Genomic DNA, 23,902 nt, shown 5'->3' with positions numbered 1-23,902 from the left:
CATCAGGATTTAAAATGGCATATGCAGTGTGGCATCGATATAGGTGATTTTGTTTTCCAGGTCTGATTTTAATTTTGTGAGCCAAATATTTATTATGGGGTAATTTAATTTAGTTGTTGGCTTTTCAAGGGAAAACTAATTTTGTCTTAATATTTTTTAATAGCTTTGTTACTGTACACACAGTAGTTAGTACATTGTATAGGCCTCAAAGGGAGAGTTCAGCCCTTTTTAAAGGTGGGATGATGTGGCATTTATTACTCTTTAATCCTTTAAGAAGCCCAACCACCAGAAATTTTAACATAGTTCCTGAGAAGCCACAGCCGGCAAAGGTAGGTGTGTCACCCAGAGGGAAAGGAGTCTGAGAAGAAGGCTTAGATGTGTTGGTGTTGGCTGGTGACTGTTTAGGAAAGATTCTTCTTCCCTTTCACTGGTAACACATCAGGTTTTTGCTTTTTGCTTTGTATTGTAGTTCTTCGAAAAATTTCTGAGACAGAAATACTTTTAACTATTCACTTAGAATGTACCTTTTTTTTTTTTTTTTTAAGATTTTATTTATTTATTTGACAGACAAGAGATCACAAGTAGTCAGGGTTGGGGGGGGAAGCAGGCTCCTGAAATACTCGCTGAGCAGCGAGCCCGATGCGGGGCTTGATCCCAGGACCCTGAGATCATGACCTGAGCCAAAGGCAGAGGCTTTAACCCACTGAGGCACCCAGGCACCCCATACCATTCTTTCTTCTTTGTTTTCAGCCCTGAGACTTTTTAAACTAAAACTCTTGGATACACAATGTATGTTATTTATTTTTAAGAAAATTATTTTAAAACTGGGTCTTTTTCATATCCTTTTATTTTTAATTGGTCCTTATTTGCTGTGGAATTGGACTTGAAGTTTATTTTTTATTCAGCGCCACCCCCATATGCTTACATATTTGCTTTCCTTTAATGCAGTGCCAACCAATCTTTTTTGTCATTAGGCATATTCTAACTTCTCTATCACATTATTACAGAGGCCTTTCCATAGCCATCTCTGTTCAGATTTAGATGGCTTTTGTATTATTCACTTATTTTTAGGACGATTCTATAAAAATGCATTTAATACCCCTTTTTAAAAGTTTAACTTCAGACTTACTGTACAGTGTGAACAGTTTAGATTTTCTTTAAAACTTCGTGTATAGGCATGTAAGATGACTCATATTTCCAATTTTATGCCACCGAGCTTCTGAAAAGAAACAGTTGTAAGGAGTATGAGGGTACCAGAGATGATGAATGTTTAATTAATGTTTTAATCTCTGATTTTTTTTTATTTTGGCACCTCTGGTACAATACTTTGGATCATTTTAGGTGTTAATTCTTTATTGTCTATTTTATTAAATCCATAATTATCATCTACAGGTTGACTTTCATATTTCAGTGTGTATCCTGCAACTGCTGAACTCATTAGCTCTGCTAGTTTTTTGGCAGATTCCTTAGGGTTATCTTTTTTTTTTTTTTTTATTTATCAGAGAGAGAGAGGGAAGAGAGAGCGAGCACAGGCAGACATAATGGCAGGCAGAGGCAGAGGGAGAAGCAGGCTCCCTGCCAAGCAAGGAGCCCGATGTGGGACTCGATCCCAGGATGCTGGGATCGTGACCTGAGCCGAAGGCAGCTGCTTAACCAACTGAGCCACCCAGGCGTCCCCTTTAGGGTTATCTTTATAAAAGATCATGCCATCTGCAAATAGGGATATTTGTGCTTCTATTAAGATTGACTTTTAAGTCATAAATTGCAATCCTGTTTAACATCTTTTGTGTCCTAAAGTTTTCTCCTGTCCCTTTTACTGATGTGTCAGGACTCGTTTCTGATGCACTTTTCCAAGCTCGCTAAGTCATTATTTGTATTTCAGTAATTAAATAGCATATGTTTTGTATTTTCTAGTAGTTGTTGAAAATGCTTTTCCCATCTGGAAGCAGAAGGTGAACAGGAATGGTTTTTAGTTGTCTGTTTTGTAGCACAGTTTGAATACCGGTGGGATGGTTCTGATATTTCCATTGGTGGTACATCACATGGAAGGTCAGAGAATCTTGACTGCTGGTGGTCTAGGATGCTCTGGTATTATCTTTGTGAAGCTCATCTTTGGACAAGGGTTTGTAGAAACTGAGGAGTCAGAAAAGCTGGCTGATATTTATTTCCATTTACTTCTTCCTAGCCAGTCAGAAGTCCAGAGAGGAGAGATAGGAAAGCATCAGCTAATGCTCGAAAGAGGAAACATTCGCCTTCCCCTCCGCCTCCTACACCCGCAGAATCCCGGAAGAAGAGTGGAAAGAAAGGGTAAGAACTGCAGCATGATTCAGAGGCATTAAAACAAACTGCAGAGGGCATTCCAGATTTTTACATTTATACCAGAAGTTTCGCTGAAAGGAAGTTAGTTGTCTTCCGTTGACTTGGTAGATGTCTTTGCTCTGGTAGCTTGTCTTGTCAGATGTTATCTGATGGCCCATCTTCTGCTGTATTTATCCTAAGGCACCGTGCATACAATCTTTTTTTAAGTAGATATGAATAGTGAAATAATCACAATAAATCTGGTTATATCCAGCACCACACAGTTATGATTTTTTTCTTGTGATGAGACCTTCTAAGATCTGCTCTCCTAGCAAGTTTCAAATGCACGATCCTGTGTTACCTGTAGGCACCATGTTGTATTACACCTCTAGGGTTTATTTATTTTATAACTGGAAGTTTACACCTTACACCAACTTTTCTGTTCTCCCCCAGTGCCTACCTTTGGCAGCCACCAGTGTGTTCCCTTTGTCTGTGAATTTGTGTTTTTCATTTTGTTTTCTTTTTTGGATTCCACATAAAAGAGATCTTACATTTTTCTCTGTTATTCCACCTAGCAAAATGGCCTCAAGGTCTTTCTATGTTGTCCCAAGTAGCAGAATTCCTTTCTTTTTTTATGGCTGAATAATACCCCCCCCACACACACATTTAACTCTGTGTTCCACATAAACATACTGTGATATCTCATCTATATTTAAAATATATCCACTCCAATTCCATGGTCAAGTTCTGAGAGAAACTATTTTTTCTCTCTCTGGCCTAGCCATGGGAAGGGGATGAATCTTTGCCTTCTGGATTGGAATTTTGGCTCCAGCTTAGTGAGAGTGGAAACCATGTACAGAATCTTAAAACTGAAAGGGATCTTTGAAGTATCATAAGCATCTTTATTTTAAGAAATAGAGATTGAGGTTCAGAATAAGGAGGAAACTCTTGCAAGGTCACATAGAGATTTTTCCTTGGAGTCAAGATTCTAAACTGGACTCTCGGCCTCCCGTGACTATATCCTTTCAGCTATGTTCCATCATCTTCAGCAAGGTCTGAGGGTGGATGGATTATTTGGCCCTTCATCCTTCTTTTCTCTTCCGCTATTTTTCCTTCCCTTTTCTTCATCTCCTTTCTGAGTTGGCCATCTGATATTCAGGCACCCTGAATCCAGTCCTTTCTCTAATTATGTGTTGAGCAGTGTGGCTGGTAAGGAATTTAAGAAATTAAATTCACCATAGTTAGTGTCTCTTTCTCTGATTTTACCACCGGTCCCATTTGGGATCAGAATGACTTGTAGAGGAAATGAACCTGTCCTGTTGCATGTTAGCAGAGTGCCTTGTTCAGGGCCTCACACTTTTGCGTTAGTGACTCTTACTTGAGCGGGGATTCTGATTTCTGGTGAATAGGTTGTTGTGGGGATCGAGTGAGACTCGAGACCTGCCTTACAGTGTCTGGCCAGAAGTAGGTACTTAATAAATGGCAAGAATACTTAACATTTATTATTATATATTAAATAGATACTTAATTCCTGACTTGCTTAGGTTGTCTTGCCCAGAATTTTTTTATAATTTAATTTCAAAGAGGTTAAGTTTAGTCTTAGAAAATGACAGATGCAAAATTTCTTCTTTTCCTGCAACTGGAAATTTGTTAAATTTTTGGCTGTTGACTGTAGAGATTTACTTGTCATCTTCTCTCCTTTAGCTTCCTTTTATTGAATTTTTCCTATAGCCAGATTAGTGTTTTTTATACCCAGAACATGCCTCGAATCATGTTCTTTCTTTTTTTTTTTAAATTTTTAAAATTAACATATAATGTATTATTTGTCTCAGGGGTATAGGTCTGTTATTCATCAGAATCATGTTATTTCTTTTTTCGCTTTTTAAGAGAGAGGGGCAAGCATGCTCCCTGCTGAGCAGAGAGCTCGATGCGGGGCTCGATCCCAGGACCCTAAGATCATGACCTGAGCCAAAGGCAGAGGCTTAACCCACTGAGCCACCCAGGCGCCCCTCTTTTCTTTTAAAGATTTTATTTATTTGACAGAGATCACAAGTAGGCTGGGGAACAGGCCTCCTGCCGAGCAGAGAGCCAGACGCGGGGCTCGATCCCAGACCCCGAGATCACAACCCGAGCCAAAAGCAGAGGCTTAACCTACTGAGCCACCCAGGCACCCTAGAATCATGTTAATTTCTTGAAGGGTAGGGTTATCTGAAGCATTGTGTACTGTGTAAAAAAGCTGTTAGGGAAGTTAAAAAACTCTTAAGTTTTATAGATTATATTAATGAGCCAGTCATAGTCCTAAAAGGATGTTGTTATTTTGTCAAGTCAATGTATTATGGTAGAAAAAAACCACAAAAATAGATTTTTCTTTAGCGATTAGTGAGAGTAACCTTCTTTCTTTCTTTTTTTTTTTTTAAGATTTTATTTATTTATTTGACAGACAGAGATCACAAGTAGGCAGAGAGGCAGGCAGAGAAGAGAGGAGGGGAAGCAGACTCCTTACTGAGCAGAGAGCCTGATGTGGGGCTCGTTCCCAGATCCCTGGGATCATGACCTGAGCTGAAGGCAGAGGCTTTAACCCACTGAGCCACCCAGGCGCCCAGATAGTAACCTTATTTCTTAAATCTCTAATCTGAGTCTTACAGTTGATGTGGAGAGAATTCAGAGCTTCTTGATATCTCTGTGAAGAAAGCCATACAACTTTTCCAGGTGTTCCTGGGCCTGAAATCAGTGCACCCTTCTTCCCACGTAGGGGCTGAGATCCAGTGCCTGGACACTAGTGGCCCCCAAACCAGATGTGATGTCCAGGAGGCTAACAGTGATGGCACTTACCCCCTACTCTGAGTATAAAACATATGAAATTGAATTTCCTGAAATAGATATATGCGTATCCTTGAATTGAATACGTTTCTCTTCTAATGAGTCATTAAAATTTCCTGTTAAGTTTCCTTTAATGAGAAAACATTGACCTTTGTTTTCCTAACTCATGTTTTATTGACCTTCCCTGCATTTTTCTTCCTTTTTTAGGTATTTTTGTCTCCCTAACACCTTTTGATTCACAGGCTTTTGAAAAATTGTTATGCAGTTTTTATTCAAAATTTTAAAAATATTTTTACCTGTGTACCTGGTTCTGACCTATGCCAGTATCTGGTCCATCATAGAAGAGAACTCTGCTTAATCACTCAGCAGCATGAGGACTCGGGCTAGCCCGCTATATTTTTTTGTCAGCTCTTTCTCTACTCCTCACTTATTTGCTTTTTGACTGTTTCTTCCCAGAACAGGTTATCTCTTTTCTTAAGCCTTTATGCCTGTACTCATTATCCTGGAACATTGTCTACTTTTTGGTGAATTGTTTCCAATGTTTAGCTTAACTGTCACCTTCGATCTTAAGTCTTATTTTCTTGGTACCCTATTTGTTTCTGGCACATCATATTGTATGAGATAGTTGATAATTTCCATAATTCCTCAAGGTAAGGAGTCCTTCCATTCTTGTTTGAACCCTAATCTGCTTTCTGGAATGTGTTAGTTTTTAAATTAAATGAAGGAAAGAGCAATGGCAATTTTTACACACACACAAACAGAATTGGTACCATCCTAAGTGATTTTACTTTGTAGTTCTTAATATTTGGATGATATAAAAGAGCCGAGAATACGGTTGTACATATCTTTGCAAAAATTTCTTACGTAAGTGAATGTTGATGTGAGATAAAATATGTGCCATATTTCCTTAGCAGATGTTCTTTTATTACATAATTTAAGCCCCCTTTAGGATGCTGTCTGCAGTTTGTATAGTAGGATTTCTGGGCCAATTTCTTACTCCTAATAACTTTTATTTTCCTTCTGGCTGGCTAGATGTAATTTGGGAATGTACCTAATTGATTTGATTTCTATTTGTCCTTTAAAGCAATTCTGAACATAGATTCTAACAATGAGGGTAAAGCCTCTGAAATGTCTGCTGTGAGTAGCTATAGTCACCTTATTTATATTTTTATACATTATATGCTTTAGCCAAGCTAGTCTTTATGGGAAGCGCAGAAGTCAGAAAGAAGAAGATGAGCAAGAAGATCTTACCAAGGACATGGAAGACCCAACACCGGTACCCAACATAGAGGAAGTGGTGCTTCCAAAAAATGGTTTGTATTCTTCTGCCTGGACTATGAGAGTATTAGATGAGATTTAATCACTCATAGCAGTGCCATGGGATGAATAATTTCTTGCTCTCTGCCACTAGTTCCCAATTTTCAAAGTTGAAAATGTTTATGAAATTACCTCTTTCACAGTCTTTTTGTGTCCTTTTGCTGCTTATTGAGAAAAACACTGTGACCAAAAAGTTCTCTTATGGGGCTCCTTGCTGGGACAGATAGTTGAGCAGGTGATGCTTGATCTCAGGGTTGTGATTCAAGCCCCACAGTGGGCATAGAGCCTACTCAGAAAGAGAGAGAGAGGGAGGGAGAGAAGGAGGGAAAGAAAGAAACATTCTCTAAATTGAGTAATGCTTTGAAATAAATATTTTATTATTTTCTTTAAGATCTTTATTTATTTATTTGACAGAAAAATACTGAGAGGGGGAACAGAAGCAGGGGGAGTGGGAGAGGGAGAGGCAGGCTTCCTGCCGAGCAGGGAGCCTGATGCGGGGCTCGATCCCAGGACCCTAGGATCCTGATCTGAGCTGAAGGCAGATGCTTAACGACTGAGCCATCCAAGCACCCTTGAAATAAATGGTTTTTAAATCCCAATAGAATCAATATACAGATGAGAAGGTGGTGTATTATCTGTGTACTTTTTAACCTATTTAAATCAGTTATTGGGAGGAGAATGTTAGACCCTTTTAACTATATTTGTGGATTTGTTTATTTTTTTCCCTGATTCCTGTGAATATTTTTTCTTTATGTATTTTCTTCCTGTGCTTTGAAGTTCTGCTCTTTAAGGGCATATGCACTTAGGATCATCATGTCCTGATGAATTGACTCTTATGTCATGTGTGTCTATGGGCCACAGTAGTGCTTGTCTTAAAGGCCAGGTTTCTCTGATGATAATAAATCCTCATCACACCACACCCTTTTCTTTATTTCTAGTTTTTTTTTTATTAGTCTCCACTGCACTGGACTCCGGTAGAGTAGTTTTGTAAATTACACAAGCTTTGTTCCTACACGTTAGATTTCCGACTTCCATTTCTCTTGCCTCCTGTTACTTTCACTTTGATTATGTAAAGCATGTCGATTTTAAACAGCATATTGTTGAGATTTGCCCCCCCACCCCAATACACATTTTTTTTTTTTAGTTGGAGTATGTGGTCCACTGAGGTATAACAGAACTATTGATGTGGTTGGGCTTAAGTCTGCCATTATGATTTTTTTTTTCTGTTTGTGCCTCTTGTATCTCCTCCCTTCTTTTCTTTTAATCCACTACTTTTGCTGTTCTATTCTGGCTTCTGTGTTTGCTTTTCTTCTTCTTCCTTTTTTTTTTTTTAATATTTTATTTATTTATTTGAGAGCGAAACTGCCTGAATCGGAGTGGGGAAGGGCAGAGGGAGAGGGAGAAGCAGACTCTCTGCTGAGCAGGTAGCCTGACACAGGGCTTTATCTCAGGACCCCGGGATTATGGTCTGAGCTGAAGGCAGATGCCTAACCAACTGACCCACCCAGGCGCCCTTGCTTTTCTCTTATTTTGGAACTTCTATGACTTCCTTTTTTATATAGCCTACTTCTAATTGAGATATTCTTCACATAGCATAAAATTCACCAGTTAAAGTATATTTTAGTCACTCCAGTGGTTTTTTTTCAGTGTATTCATTATGTTGTACAATCACCACCTCTTAATTCTAGAACATTTCCATCCCCCTGAAAAGAAACCCCATACTTACTGGGGGTTAGTGTAGATTACCTCCTTCCTCCTATATCCTGGCAACCACTGTTCTGTGTTCTGTTATGTAGATTTTCATATTCTCTATTTGATTTTTACCTCTTTTTTCTTAGTGGTTGCTGTAGGGATTATAATATACATCATTCAGGTTTTTTTTTTTTTTTTTTCTTTTTAAAGATTTATTTGTTTGTTTTAGAAGGTGAAAGTGCAAGTGTTGTTGGGGGCAGAGGGATAAGGGAGAGAGAAGACTCTTCAGCAGACTCTGTGCTAAGTGCAGAGCCCGATGGGTGTCTTGATCACAAGAGTCAGATGCTTAGCTGACTGAGCCACACAGTCATCTCTCTCTCTCTCTCTCTCTCTCTCTCTCTTTTTAAAGATTTTATTAAGTAATCTCTGTACCCAGTGTGGGGCTTGAACTTAAAACCCACAATCAAGAATCATATGCTCTACTGACTGAGCCAGCCAAGTGCCTCCAGATATTTTTACTTATTTATTTATTTATTTAAAGTTTATTTAAATAATCTCTATACCCAGTGTGGGACTCGAACTCACAACCCTGAGATCAGGAGTTGCATGCTTTTCCGACTGAGCCACCCAGGTGCCTCCCCAGATATTTATTTTAAGTAAACGAGCTACGAAGGTGGTTGTAGTCCTCTAACAGATAACTAACTGAAAGTAAAAGCTATAATAATGGATTTAATATAATTTGGACACAGGAATGGCTGAATTCATCAGTGGAGTAGAAAGTTTGGTTCAACTGTAGATCCATGTTTGTTTATTAATTTATTATGAATTTGACAGTACTGATTTGTGTGAAAAGACCAAACTGTTCTACAAATACTCTGGCAAAAATTTAGTTCTGTTCTTTGTATCATAAATAAAAATTAAAGCTTCAGGTTGATTAAATTGTCAAATTAAATGTAAAAGTAAACTTCCAAATACTAATGTACTTTAAGCAAGTGTTAACGTTGGGGGAAATATTCCTTAGCCGTTTAACAGAGAATTAGAACTGTAAATTGGTATAAAGATTCTTACACCCTGGGGTGCCTGTGTGGCTTGGTGAATTAGAGCCTCTGCCTTCGGCTCAGGTCATGATCTCAGGGTCCTGGGATTGAGCCCCATGTCAGGCTCTCTGCTTGGCAGGGAGCTGGCATCCCCTTCTCTCTCTGTCTGCCTCTCTGCCTACTTGTGATCTCTGTCAAATAAATAAATAAAATCTTTAAAAAAAAAAAAAAAGATTCTTACACGCTATAGAGTAAGGGGCAGACTATTTTGTACTGGTAGTTTTATCAAATTTTGGGGCCAATAAATGTGTGAAAAGATGCTCAATCTTATTTAACCAATGATACATAAATTATTAAAGGAATATTTTTCATCCATTAGATTTTCAAAACTTAGAAAGCAAGTTTTGAGAAAGTACGTTGTCTCAAATGCTATCAGTGGTAGTATAAATTGATAAAAGCACTTAACACAATTTGGTTGTATTTGTTCAGTTTTAAAATGTGTACATTGAGTAGCAAATTTTAATTTCAGACCTCTCATTTTAAGTAAGTGAATGTGGATTACACTGCAGTAAAAAATTGCAAATAAAATAAGTTTCCATTAATATAGCACTAGTTACCTTATGACCCACCTTTGGACACCGTGGATTATTGAAAATGAAAGAGATTGGGCGCCTGGGTCACTCATTTGGCTGAGCAACTGCCTTCAGCTCAGATCATGATCCTAAGTCCCTGATGGATTCCTGCATCGGGCTCCCTGCTCAGCAGGGGGTCTGCTTCTCCCTCTGACCCTCCCCCCCTCATTCTCTCTCAAATACATAAATAAAATCTTAAAAAAAATAAAAGATATAAATTAACTAAAAATACGTAGCATGGAAAGGTCATACAGGCCCACTATTGAATGAGAAAAATAGAGTGCTAAGGAAGAGCGCAGTATGGGTAACATATCTATAAGATTTAAAACCCTCAAATATGTTTTGAAGTCTACATAGATATAGAAAAGGTATTAATAGTTCTCCCTCAATTTATTTAAGTGAATGGCACAAAAATCGGAATCAATAAATGCACAGAAAATGTAATAAAAAATACTTTTGGGGAAAGGATTGAAAGGTTCTTTTCAGGTTTTGACCTATATATTTTTGTGTTGTGTACTTTTTGTCATGGAAAAATATCGGTGCTTAGGAAATTAATTACAGAATGCAGTCTGTTAAAGTAATTGTTAATCCTTCTCTGTTGGGCTTGGGTTTTTCATGAAGGTGAACACTGGATGATTGCGGATTTGCTGTGAGATTCCTGTGGTTTTCAGTCCTCTTTTATTCTATTTTCTTCTTTTAAAAAAGTGGACCTTTCCCACTAAAACATGATTTTTTTTTTTCTTTCCAGTGAACCCAAAGAAAGACAGTGAAAACACACCTGTTAAAGGAGGAACTGTCGCAGATCTAGGTAAAAACCAAAGTAGTCTATACACTTTTGTGGTTTTTTTTTCTCTTGAAGATTCAGTTTCTTTGATAATTCTTTCTTTCCTGAGAGATGTCGTTTCCAATTGCTACCTTTTTGTCCAGTATAGATGTTGACCATGGCTCCCTCAGCACCATTGTCATTTCGTTGGCTGCCATATCAGGAAATTTAATTTCCTGTGATCCATTTTTTCCATTCTTACTGATTTGATTTTGCCTTTTCAGAACAAAAGTGTGCTGTCTCTTAAATGCTTTATTTTCTAAAGTATTTCTTCTAGCTTTCTAAATAGTGTAAGATGAGAATCACATCATCTGCTCAAACTATTTACAAGTCACAGAGTACATTTTCACAAGTGAGGCATAATCCGTGGATGTGCTGTTGGGTAGACAAGAGGAGGGTAGTCACTTGTTCCAGTTTAAGAAAATAGAGGTAGTTGTAAACGTCTTTGTTCTTGAGTGTTATATATGGATCTCAGTTTCTTTCTTCACTTGAAAAGATCAAAGAAGGGGCGCCTGGGTGACTCAGTCAGTTAAGCGTCTGCCTTTGTAGTAGAGGCACTCTGAAATACAGTTGAAAGTTTGAGTACTACTTGTTCATGTACTACTGATCTTTGTATATTCTCTAAAATAGAGGCTGGTGGACTTACCCTGGAAAGGGCCAGGTAGTAAATGTGGTCTCTGTCTCAGTTGATTAACTTTGCCATTATAATGCAAATGCAGCCTTCCTTCATATATATAGACAATTATCCATACTGGTATTTTTTGCTATGGAAATCAGCTGCCATGTTTAAATTATACTTGGGTTTACTACTATGCTTTTGCAGGGCCAGCACAGGAGTGCTGTCCTAGAGTCCTATGTCCTCAGAATATATTAACACTCTTACCAGGACTTTGTCTGTAGTGACTGATTTTCACAGCTTTTTTTTTACTTGTCATTTCCTTCACTCGTTTCCTCTGAGATCCAAAATGTCATTACTTTGTTTCATCACATCGCAGGAGGCAAGAGCCCTAATCAAGTCCTTTACCTTTTATTAACAAGATAATGACTAAGATAGTAGCCCAAGCAGTAATTAATTACAAATTCCCTGTTGTTGGAAATTTTTAATTATTAATGCTTTGAAGTTCTACTCATTTTGGTGCTTCTGTGTACAATTTCAGTTTACTGAATTACTAGAGCATTACTAGTAATGCTTTATTTCTTTCCTATTCTCTGTATGGAACAATTAAAGTTTTTAAAATTACCTTGGTTTTCAAGTAATCCAAAGAGCGGACCTGATTTTTAAATAAATCATGTATTTTGATTTTACAGATGAACAGGATGAAGAAACAGTCACAGCAGGAGGAAAGGTAACGATTTAGTTAGGCCTGGTGGAGAAGTAGCTATCTGAGGGTCCTCTGCATGGAGCAGTAGGAACACTGATTAGAAGTGTCCTTAGAAATGTTCAGTTTTGAGGGCCCTTCTGATCTTTTTTTAACACACTCCTGAAATTTGTCTTTCTTGACTCTGAAAATTTTATTGAGAGGAAATTTCTATCTTCTCATGAAGTGTTCCTCTTATGCTATCATTTCTGGTTCTGTCACCCACTGGTTGCAAGGTAGTAATCAGAGCTGACTGCAGTGTTCCAAGTGTCCTCTGACAGAACAGGTTAAGCAGGGACTACGTTGATTGCCTTGACTTTCTCACTTCCATTTCTTTGGGTGCATCTCCAGCCCCCAGCCCTTGAGGATACTCATAACCTTTTTTGAGTCCTCACAGTCAGCAGCTTCCTGTTCCATCAGTCCTGTGGTAGAGACTAACAATAATGATGTTGTTGAAAAGTGTTGGATTTCAGGCAGGATTTTTAGTAAATGGCCTGTTCATTCAAACTATCATATTTGACTGTGTTATTAGTTAAGTGTAACTGATACCTAATCCCTCAAATAACAATCCCCTTGAAATAACTCTCTTTGCTGAAAATGGGTAGTTCTTTTTTCATTGAATCAGAGAAATCCCCCAAATTGACACTTATTGTGTTTTTTTTATACATTCAAGGAATGAACCTGTTTATGATAGGATTTTCCTGAAAACTTTCGAGAAACTCATCTCCATAAGGCTCTTTAATGAAATTATTCTTACGATTCTTTTCTTTTAAGATTTTATTTTAGTTTTTAAAGATTTGTTTACTTTAGAGAGAGTGTTGTACAAGTAGGGGGAGGGGCAGAGGGAGAGAATCTTAGCAGACTCCCCAGTGAGCGCAGATCCAATGTGGGGTTTGATTTCAGGACTCATGAGGTCATGACCTGAGCTGAAACCAAGGGTTAGACTCTTAACTGACTGAGCCACCCTAGTGCCTGGAAGATTTTTTTTTTTTTTTTTTTAAGATTTTATTTTTAAGTAAGCTCTGTACCCAGTGTGGACCCGAACTCACAGCCCCAAGATCAAGAGTTGCACACTCTACTGACAGAGCCAACCAGGAATCCCTATGGTTTTTTTCTTTAAAATTAGATTTCTTGGGGCGCCTGGGTGGCTCAGTGGGTTGGGCCTCAGCCTTTGGCTTGGGTCGTGGTCTTAGGGCCCTGGGATCGAGTCCCCAGTCGGGCTCTCCACTCCGCGGGGAGCCTGCTTCCCCCCTCTCAGCCTGCCTCTCTGCCTGCTTGTGTTCTCTCTCTCTCTGTCAAATAAATAAATAAAATCTTTAAAACAAATAAATAAAATTAGACTTCTTTAGTTAAAGAGCTACTTAGCAACCATTAACAGATGTTATATTTGTAAAAAGATGTCATCAGTTAGTGTAAATACTGTTGTGTGGCAGTGGAAGAGACTAAAATAAGCCAGACAGTTGTGACCTGTAGGGTTTTTTTTATGCCAGGGACAAGGAGTATCTTGAAACCAAGGCCAGGTCTGTTGTATAACTAAAACCAAAGCTGGTTAGAAAATAGTTACTCTAGGGGAGTCTCTGTCAAATAAATAAATAAAATCTTAAGAAAAAAGAAGGGCGCCTGGGTGCCTCAGTTGGTTAAGCAACTGCCTTCAGTTAGTTAAGCGATTGCCTTCGGCTCAGGTCATGATCCCTGAGTCCGGGAATCGAGTCCCGCATCAGGCTCCCAGCTCCATGGGGAGTCTGCATCTCCCTCTGACCTTTTCCCCTCTCATGCTCGCTTGCTCTCTCTCAAATAAATAAAATCTTAAAAGAGTTACTAAAAAAATAGTAAAAAAGAAAATAGTTACCAGTTAATAGCTGGTCCCATAATGTCATCCCGCGTGTGTTCCCTCACTCAGATAATTAAATCATAGACTACTGGCTTTTGTTAATTCCAGTGGCAGTCTTTCCCTGGTTTTCCTTGAGTAAAGGAAATTTTTTATATTCTAACTGAGTTGGTGATATTTACTCCTTAAAAACTCATTAACCGGGGACGCCTGGGTGGCTCAGTTGGTTAGGCAGCTGCCTTCGGCTCAGGTCATGATCCCAGTGTCCTGGGATCGAGTCCCACATCGGGCTCCTTGCTCATCAGGGAGCCTGCTTCTCCCTCTGCCTCTGCCTGCCATTCTGTCTGCCTGTGCTTACTCTCTCTCCCTCTCTCTAAATAAAAAAAAAAAAACCTCATTAACCGGGGCGCCTGGGTGGCTCAGTGGGTTAAGCCTCTGCCTTCGGCTCAGGTCATGATCCCAGGGTCCTGGGATTGAGCCCCGCATCGGGCTCTCTGCTCAGCAGGGAGCCTGCTTCCTCCTTCTCTCTCTGCCTGCCTCTCTGCCTACTTGTGATCTCTGTCTGTCAAATAAATAAATAAAAAATCATAAAAAAAAACCTCATTAACCATGAGCATATTTTTTACTAGCTCCCCTGATTTGGGAAATAACATTTCTTACCTTTGTCATCAAAATTGTTTCAAAATCATTTAAGTAACAACCAGAGTTTCCTTGGGGCTTTCATACTTTTTTTCTGTATTCATTAATCTTAAGAAAATTATTGTCTTAAGTTTCTAGGCAGTAATACTAGATCCTCACTATAAATACTCAACACAGAACATTTTCGATTATTTATTAATTATTTCATAAGAATAAAAACAGTAAAGCACCACAGATAAAAGAGCGATGGATATAATGGTATAACTGTAGAAGATTGAAAACATCTGAGTGTCAAAAAACTTACTGCCTGTGGTATTCTCTTGTTTTTATTTTTAAAGATTTTATTTATTTATTTGACGGAGAATGAGAGAGGGAACACAAGCAGGGTGAGTTGGAGGGGGAGAAGCAGGCCTCCCACTGAGCAGGGAGCATGATTCAGGGCTTGATCCCAGGACCCTAGGATCATGACCTGAGCTGAAGGCAGGCGCTTAACAACTTAGCCACCTAGGCGCCCCTTCCTGTGGCATTCTTGATAAAAATGTTTCATCAGAAGTTAATTATGAAGGATAAGTAATATAAATAGAGATTGTTAGATATTGCATAAGTCATTTGTTCTGGAGTTTTGAAACATTTGAATGTCGTGGGGTACCCCCATCCCCCCCAAATGGGGGCAGGGATTAAAGGAAACTAAAGAGATGTGAGTATCATATAATGTGGATTCCTTGAACAGGTTCTGGTTTGGGGAGAAAAATGTCTAAAGGGCATTTCTGGGATTTCTTGGAACCATTTGAATATAAACTATGTATTACATGATAGTATTTAAAAGTAATTGTTACTACTCTTTACATAAGAAGTGTTCTTGGGTTTTGAGCCAAAGCAATGATTTTTAAATTATTGTATTAGCCAGGCCAGATTTTTGGGTGGAATCATTTGTAAAACCTCTGTACATGTGATAAAAATGAGAGCTGACTTTCAGTAGTGAAAATGGTTGAGAGTGTAGGCCCTCAGACTGGGTTTCCTGGAGTTATACCCTTTTTACAACTTACTGGTTCTGGGCATCATTTTCTCATCCGTAAAAGAGGTGATAATACCTGCTGTTATTGTGAGGAATGAATGAGATAAGGTGCACATAGCCACTAGCAGATACTCACTGATCAATCTTTGGGATAGGGGGAAGCGTGCCATTGTGCTTCACTAGTGTCCTTGAGTCACCTTCTTATAAATAACTTGAGAACTAGTAATTTAGAATTGTGACCCTAGGATTAGATAAAACTGGACACGTAAGAAGCAGGCTTCTGTGGGAAAAGGTTTGGGCCTTCTCCGAGTTGATTACCGCATCTGTAAAAGGGAGGAGTCTGCTGTGTCATCTGGACATCTTATGAAGGTACTTTGAGAACTGTGAAAGGCTGCTTTTCATTGAAATTTGTTTTTCTGAGACTTGAAATTGGATTAGATAGCTTCATTTTGTGCCCTAATATGAGTAGTTGGAAAATAGCTGGAAAAATATTTATGTCCTGTGGCTTTCTGTTTCTCTAAACTCTGGGTTCTCTTCTGTAGGAAGATGAAGATCCTAGCAAAGGTGATCAGAGTCGCTCACTTGACCCTGGAGAAGATAATGTAACGGAGCAGACCAATCACATTATTATTCCTAGCTACGCGTCGTGGTTTGATTATAACTGGTGAGTGGGCCGTGTACATGGGTGAGTATGGTACTTAGGTATGGGAGAACTTCCCTGCCCAAATCCTTGTATCAATAATCAGTGTCAAATTGGATGAAGGGAAATCTTAAGAAAAGCGGGGAGGGTGGGGGCGCCTGGGTGGCTCAGTCAGTCAAGTATCTGCCTTCTGCTCAGGTTCGGATCTCGGTCCTGGGATCAAGTCCCACGTTGGGCTCTCTGCTTGAAGGGAGTCATCTTCTCCCTCTCCCTCTGTCCTCTCCCTCTCTTTCTCTCTCTGTCAAATAAATAAATGAAATCTTAAAAAAAAATATGGCTGAAGGGAGATGGAAAGTGATTTTATTTTCACTTTGGAGTCTTTTCTTTAGAGTCGTTTAGGGATGGAAACGATGTTGTGTTGTACTTAGGGATTGTAAAATTCTTTCAGGTTAGACTTAACTCATTTAGAATCAGTTACAATTCAGATGGACAAATAATTTATTATTTAATAATTTTAAAATATAGACATTCATTATATGATTTTAAAATATTAGGGGCACCTGGCTAGCTAAGTTGGTGGAGCATGCGACTCTTGATCTTAGGTTGTAAGTTCGAGCCCCTGAAAAAAACACACATTAAAGAAGTACATTTTATAAAGACCTCCTCTTACTACCTAGTAATGGCTTCATTTTTTTTTTTTTTTTTAAGATTTTATTATTTATTTGACAGACAGAGATCACAAGTAGGCAGAGAAGCAGGCAGAGAGAGAGGAGGAAGCAGGCTCCCCGCTGAGCAGAGAGCCTGATGCGGGGCTCGATCCCAGGACCCCGGGACCATGACCTGAGCCAAAGGCAGAGGCTTTAACCCACTGAGCCACCCAGGTGCCCCTATGGCTTCATTTTAATAGGATTTTTTTTTTTTTTTAAGTGAGTTCTGCATCCATTGTGGGGCTTGAACTCACAACCCTGAGATGAAGAGTCAAATAGCTTTAGTGACTGAGCCAGCCAAGCACCCCAGTAGGAAATATTTTTAACATTAAGATGCTTTTCATATATAAAAAGTTTAAGAATGGGGCACCTGGGTGATTCAGTCGGTTAAGCATCTGCCTTCGGCTTAGGTCATGATCCCAGGAGTCCTGGGATCAAGTTCTACATTGGACTCCCTGCATAGCAGAGAATCTGCTTCTGCCCCTCCCCCTGCTCCTTCTCTGTCTCTCTTTCTCTCTCTCTCAAATAGATGAGTAAAACATCTTTACAAAAAAGAAGTTCAAGAAAACACCTTCCTTAGCATCTTCCCTATCATTTACCACAACCATTTGGCATCACTGGAGTACTGTTGTAATCCTATATATCTTATTTGTTGATTATTTTCAAAGTGTGACTATTTCATATCAGGCTGATTTTTATTTGGCTTTTTATTTTTATTTTACTTTATTATTTTTAAATTTAATTTTTTTCAGTGTTTCAAGATTTATTTTGTTATTTATTTTAAAAATATTTTATTTATTTATTTGACAGACACAGTGAGAGAGGGAACACAAGCAGGGGAATGGAAGAAGCAGACTTCCCACCAAGTGGGGAGCCAAATTCGGGGCTCAATCCCAGGACCCAGGGATCTTGACCTGAGCCGAAGGCAGATGGTTAACGACTGTGCCATCCAGGCGCCCAGGCTTTTTATTTTTAAATATATGTACAAGAACCTGCCCCACCAAATAGTTAGCTCCTTTAAGGTACTTTCATTGGAAAGTTGAACACTTAACTCCAGTGATATTGCCCTTACTTGGAATCTTGTGGTCTTATCTGGATCTACTGCTTGCTCTCGATTGTTACACATTATCACTTTTTTTTTTTTTTTTTTAAGATTTTATTTATTTGACAGAGAGAGAGCACAAGTAGGCAGAGCGGCAGACAGGGAGAGGAAGAAGCCCAATGTGGGGCTTGATCCCAGGAACCTGGGATCACGACCTGAGCCGAAGACAGCCGCTTAACCGACTGAGCCACCCAGGCGCCCCCAGTTTTTTTTTTTATTAACATATAATGTATTATTTGATTTAGGGGTAAACATTATTATTCTTTAAGGATAAGTGTGATCTTATCTATGTGTGTCTTTGTATATATATGTCTTTATACATGCATTTAGACATACATATATTTAGACATATACATGCATTAGACATAAAGATATATATATATACACACACACATATATATACATATGTATATATATGTGTGTGTGTATATATGTATATATATATATATCCTTAGAAGCCAATTTAAAGGATTAGGATGGATGATTCACTTGGAACTATACCTAACTTTTTTCCAAAAACCACAAAATATGACTCTAATATTGATACTTCTCTGCATGTCTTTAAGATCAGCTCTGAATGGCATTCCTAAATGTTTTGAATAAATGGAACCTAGGACAGAATAAGTATATAGCTCTTCTTTGAAGGTCAATCTTCATTACATTGACGATGTGATTTTTATTTTTATTTATTTTTAAAGATTTTATTTATTTATTTGACAGAGAGAGAGATCACAAGTAGGCGGGGGGCGGGGAGCAGGCTCCCCGCTGAGCAGAGAGGCCGACACGGGGCTCGATCCCAGGACCCTGAGATCATGACCTGAGCCGAAGGCAGAGGCTTTAACCCACTGAGCCACCCAGGCACCCCGACAATGTGATTTTTAAATTTGGAAGTGTCTTAGTTTTACTGTTGGCAATTGTAATTACATGTTCGGATTCAGAATTGTTTAAAAGGACACAATTGAGAAACTAGTGTTCTTTTCCTCTAAAATTAAAAAAAGGCAGTCATAATAGTATGTAACTTGGAGGGTTTTTATAGGTTACAGAAACACTCATTTGCATCATAACCATTGCATGTCACAAAGCTTACTCTTACGGATCGTGGAGGTGTAACTCACATCCCTATTTTATAAAGACAAGTACTGTGTCAACCGTTGCAGTGGACAATTGGAAGAACTTCGGTTTTCTGATTCTGAGCACCCCCTTCCTGACTCATTCTCAGAACCTCAGGAATCAGCTGCCAGCAATTCAAAAAAGAAAGTGCTTAGGGTTAAACATTCATGTGTGTTTTGTTCTTGGTGAATATAGAAATTGTGGTTTTTTGTGGGCTTCCTAGCCTTTAACAATAACACAGCAAGAGGTATGCTTGAACTATATAATTGCTTATAGCTGTTTTTATAGTAAAGCTTGGAAAGTCGTTACACATAACTATATAGTACTAATTCATCTTAGAAATGATCTTCCTAGAAGTTTTCCAAGTTAATTCATTGTATTTATAGTATTTGGCAATACAGATCCCGTTCAGACAATTTAAATGTTCCCAAATGATGCAAGAATAAATGCTTTTTTTTTTTTTTTTTTAAGTAAATAAACTGTGTGTTTAAAAGGGTGATCGAACTTAGAACTCTGAGATCAAGAGTCACGTGCTTGGGGCATCTGGGTGGCTCAGTGGTTAAGCATCTGGCTTTGGCTCAGCTCATGAGCCCAGGGTCTTGAGATCGAGCCCTGCATTGGGCTGCCTGCTCAGCGGGAAACCTGCTTCTTCCTCTCTTGCTTCCCTTACTCGTGTTTTCTCTCTGTCTCTCTCTTTCAAATAAATAAGTAAAATCTTAAAAAAAAAAGAGTCATAGGCTCTACTGACTAAGCCAGCCAGACAATGCCTGTAGTTACAGTCACAATTATTGACTTGTTCTTCCCTGCATAACCAGTACATACTGCATATCTGGAAAGCCACTGAGAACTATAAAGTATCATCATAAAAACATTGATTAGTATTAGTGTCAAAACCTTTGTACTAAATACACAGTTGGGTCATTTGTATCGTGCATAAGACCTGATTTTTACCTGGTCTCTGTAGTGCTTATCACCTGTAACACTTTATAAAATTACCAGTGCCTTTATCTCACTATTAAAACTCAGTTCTATAATCTTTTTAAAGGCCGTAGATTACCAAAATCTTTAAAAAAAAATTCAGTTCAGCCCAAACTCTTGGAGGGCTGCACAAAAGGGCTCATTGATCTTAAGATCCCCAAGAAACTGTTTATTGGTAAATTCCATCATCTTTCGGCTGGTCATTCACTTCATCATTTTGTTGCCATGCCAGCTGCTGTGATGTCTGGCCATTTCCAGTGAACTCTTTGTATTTTGTTGCTCATCATCTACTTATGATGTGTTATATCAAGAACATAATGCAATACATAGCTTTCAATGTGTTGATGGAAGTTTTTGAGTTTGGGTGTGGGAATGGAAAAACTACAATTAAGTTTTGAGGGTGAGAAGGGGAAGGCTTTCTGCTGTTAATACATAGAACTTGGACAAGACAATTAAGTTCTTTTTTTTTTTTTTTTAACTTTTATTTATTTATTTGACAGAGGGAGACACAGTGAGAGAGGAAACACAAACAGGGGGAGTGGGAGAGGGAGAAGCAGGGAGCCCGATGCGGGGCTCGATCCTAGGACCCTGGGATCATGACCTGAGCTGAAGGCAGATGCTTAATGACTGAGCCACCCAGGTGCCCCAAGATAATTAAGTTCTGAAAATAATGTTTAGTTTTTGGAATTATCAATTTTACTTTGAAAATTAAACAAACTTAGTTCAAATTTCAAGATTTCATTTTTCCAAGAGGACTTTTTATTTTTTATTCCCCAGTATTCACGTGATTGAACGGCGTGCTCTTCCTGAGTTTTTCAATGGGAAAAACAAATCCAAGACACCAGAAATGTGAGTGAAATGTGAAGATGTAATCTTGATACTGTTACTTACTTTAGAATGGGGTCAGTGTCTAGAAAAATTGTTCATTTGAATGTGTTGGCAGGGGTTTTTAAAAGGATACTTCTGAGTTCATTTTTGCTAATGTGTAAAGGTCTGCAAATGTGTTATTCCATCCAGAACAGTGTTCATATCTCAGCCACACAGAATTCCTTGTTGTAAAGGAAATTTTTCTAGATTTTTTTCTTTCCTTTGCATCTTGAACCTACAACCTTGAACTGCATGCATGTCAGCTCTTATAGCTAAAATTGAATTCGGTAACAGGCATTCACAAAATGGGTTCAGATTTCTCCCAAACAGTTTCCACCTTGTATGTACCTATGTGTAATAGATTATGTGTGTGTGTGTAGAGAGAAAGAGAGACAGTAAACTAGGAGAAAGTGACATCTTATTTTCCTTATGAATGACTAGTAATTCAAAGAATGCCAAATATGATGTCACAGCTGCCTGTAAATCGATCTTAATTACATAAGCATTGTTGTGCTTTTACATTGGAAATACAAAAACATGGATGGAAGAATCTTGTTAGGAAGTATTTTTCCCTTTGCCTTGTGACCCTTAAATACATGTTTCTGGAAGCCCTTCCCCTAAAAATAAATCCACACCTATCATATCGTAAAATACTTTTCTGTATATTGTCTTTATAGCATTAATTCATTGTTTGTTATGCTTATGTGATTTCACAAATAGATGTCTCATGTTTCAATTGTTAGGGAAGGATAATTTTCCACATAAAACACATGCTAGAATACAGATAATTGAATAATAAGTATTTTCTTGTAATAGATTGTCCATGATAGTTTGAGAGTTTAAGTTTAGATGTCAGATAATTCCTGCCTTTCCATGACAAAGCTGTAAGGTTTCATTTAAAACCACAATCAGAGAGTTGGCATAAGAAACCCTTTTAGTTTTTCCATCTAGTTAAACGTGGTATATTCTTCTAGCTAACATACTGATTCCAGCATTTGTATAGATACTTACGGTTCTTGACAGTCTTCTGTTTACAAGCACAGTTTAGCAGTTTAGTCCGCTTAAATTTAAACATTTACCTTTGGGTCTTTGTTTATCCACCTGTGCTTATACAAGACCTTTTTTGAGCAGACCTTTTCTACTCTGATGTAGCTACCCTTAACCTGCCAGATTTTTGTTTTGCTTTTGTGGCAAGAACTTTTGCTGGGTCTCTAGCATCTCAACACTCTTGTTTTAAATATTTTGTTGTAGAAATGTTTGGGTATGTTGTGAAATTTACTGTGACTCAGAATTTCAGTTTTTCTTTTCTTTTTTTAATCTGTTTTTGTCTTAGCTTTGGTTTTGGCCTCATGGGTTTTAGTCCTCGTTTAGCTGGATATATAGCCATTGTTGGAACCAGATTCACATGTGGCTGTAGGAAGAATCTAGAAATAAGACACATTGTGTGTTAAGAGCATAGATTCCAGAGTGCCAACTCCCCCCACCCGCCGTGTTGAATTCTGGCTCCACACTTAACCAGCCTTGTGGTCTAGGACACATTCTTTAATCTGTGCTTAAGTTTGCTCATTGATAAATGAAATGACAGTACACCCTACCTTATGGAGAAGTTGTGAGGTTTAAATGAATTATGGTTGGATACACAGTAGTTAGGGAGACAGCCTAAGTAACCAGGTGTCATTTGCAAATTCTTCAGGGAACTGATGATTTATCCATATACCCCTGTGACCACTTTTGTATTTATGTTAGTTCACATTATTACTACTATTATTATTATTATTATTACTTTTAGTGTAAACTCTGTGCCGAGTGTGGGTCTCCAACTCATGTCCCTGAGATCAAGAGTCGCTTGCTGTACCAACTGAGCCAGCCAAGTGCCCCTGTGTTACTTCATATTAACTTCATCAGATTTTACTCCATTTTACTTATTGTTGTTAAATATTAGTAAATAGTTGTTTTGCATTTTAAGGGTTCTTATCCTTGGTTACATTCATGACTGTAAGTACTCAATACTGTTGGTTGGAATGTTAACTTTTTGTTGGATTTGGTTGTGAGGAATGTGATGATTTTTGGCTCTGTGAGTTATTATTTCTGAAAGGATGTGTGTCCATCTTATGAATTTTGCCACTGCTTTTTAGATACTTGGCATATCGAAATTTTATGATTGACACATATCGCCTAAACCCCCAAGAATATTTAACCAGCACTGCTTGTCGGAGGAACTTGACTGGAGACGTGTGTGCTGTGATGAGGTAAAACGCCTGACTTTTTCTCAGACGCTTCACTTCAGGAGGTTACCGATGCCCTGCTGTTTAATGTTTGAGTGCTTACACTTGATGTTTTCTTTGTTAATAAAACACCTTAATCAAATGTCTTTTATTTAGGGGTTGAATGTATTTAATACCTTGGCGTTTTCTCCTCGTTTTAAGATTTTACAATTGACATCTTTGATTTTATAATGAAATCCTAGAATGACCAGGGATTGAGAGTGAGTTGAGCAGGAGAGTGGATAAGCTCTGTCCACTAGATCTGTCTAAAGAAACACATCAAATGTGAATCTCCTTGCTTGAGTTTGGTCTGTGTAGGAGTTCTTTCACTGTGGACTTACATGAACATTTCTTCTCTTATTTCTGTGATTGAAATAACTGGGCTTTGTACTAGGTTTGGGGTGCTTTGCTGTCAACATTGAGTGTTTAGAAATTGTCCCTCATATAACAAACCAGACTTGTCTGTTAACTTTGTGATGGTTCATAGCCTACAGAGAACATTTACTTGTTCTGTTGTTCTTATTTTTTAATGAAATGTGATGATGGTTATGAAGGAGATGGGGTACATTCTCTAGATTTTAACTTTCAGAACTTTACTCTTCCAGGGTTCATGCCTTTTTAGAGCAGTGGGGGCTTGTTAATTACCAAGTGGATCCAGAAAGTCGACCCATGGCTATGGGACCTCCTCCTACTCCTCATTTTAATGTGTTAGCTGATACCCCCTCTGGGCTTGTGCCTCTACATCTTCGATCACCTCAGGTAACTTAATTATTAC

The 23,902-nt window shown here is 38.4% G+C and overlaps 1 protein-coding gene across 2 annotated transcripts in view; it reads left to right on the top strand.

Moving 5' to 3' along the window:
- The window catches only part of LOC111143825 (SWI/SNF related, matrix associated, actin dependent regulator of chromatin subfamily c member 1), a 172,230-nt gene that overhangs the window by 64,208 nt on the left and 84,120 nt on the right, over positions 1-23,902 (top strand). For both annotated transcript variants that reach the window (XM_022497748.1, XM_022497749.1), the window contains exons 10-17: positions 2,186-2,307; positions 6,307-6,431; positions 10,545-10,604; positions 11,928-11,965; positions 16,002-16,123; positions 20,774-20,845; positions 22,999-23,112; positions 23,733-23,886. In XM_022497748.1, coding sequence (XP_022353456.1) covers positions 2,186-2,307; positions 6,307-6,431; positions 10,545-10,604; positions 11,928-11,965; positions 16,002-16,123; positions 20,774-20,845; positions 22,999-23,112; positions 23,733-23,886 — 807 coding nt within the window. The remainder of the gene's footprint in view (positions 1-2,185; positions 2,308-6,306; positions 6,432-10,544; positions 10,605-11,927; positions 11,966-16,001; positions 16,124-20,773; positions 20,846-22,998; positions 23,113-23,732; positions 23,887-23,902) is intronic.

This window comes from Enhydra lutris, unplaced genomic scaffold, assembly GCF_002288905.1.
Source record: "Enhydra lutris kenyoni isolate GAN:26980312 unplaced genomic scaffold, ASM228890v2 scaffoldscaffold10, whole genome shotgun sequence".
NCBI lineage: Eukaryota > Metazoa > Chordata > Mammalia > Carnivora > Mustelidae > Enhydra > Enhydra lutris.
This window is presented reverse-complemented; position numbering and strand designations above follow the sequence as displayed.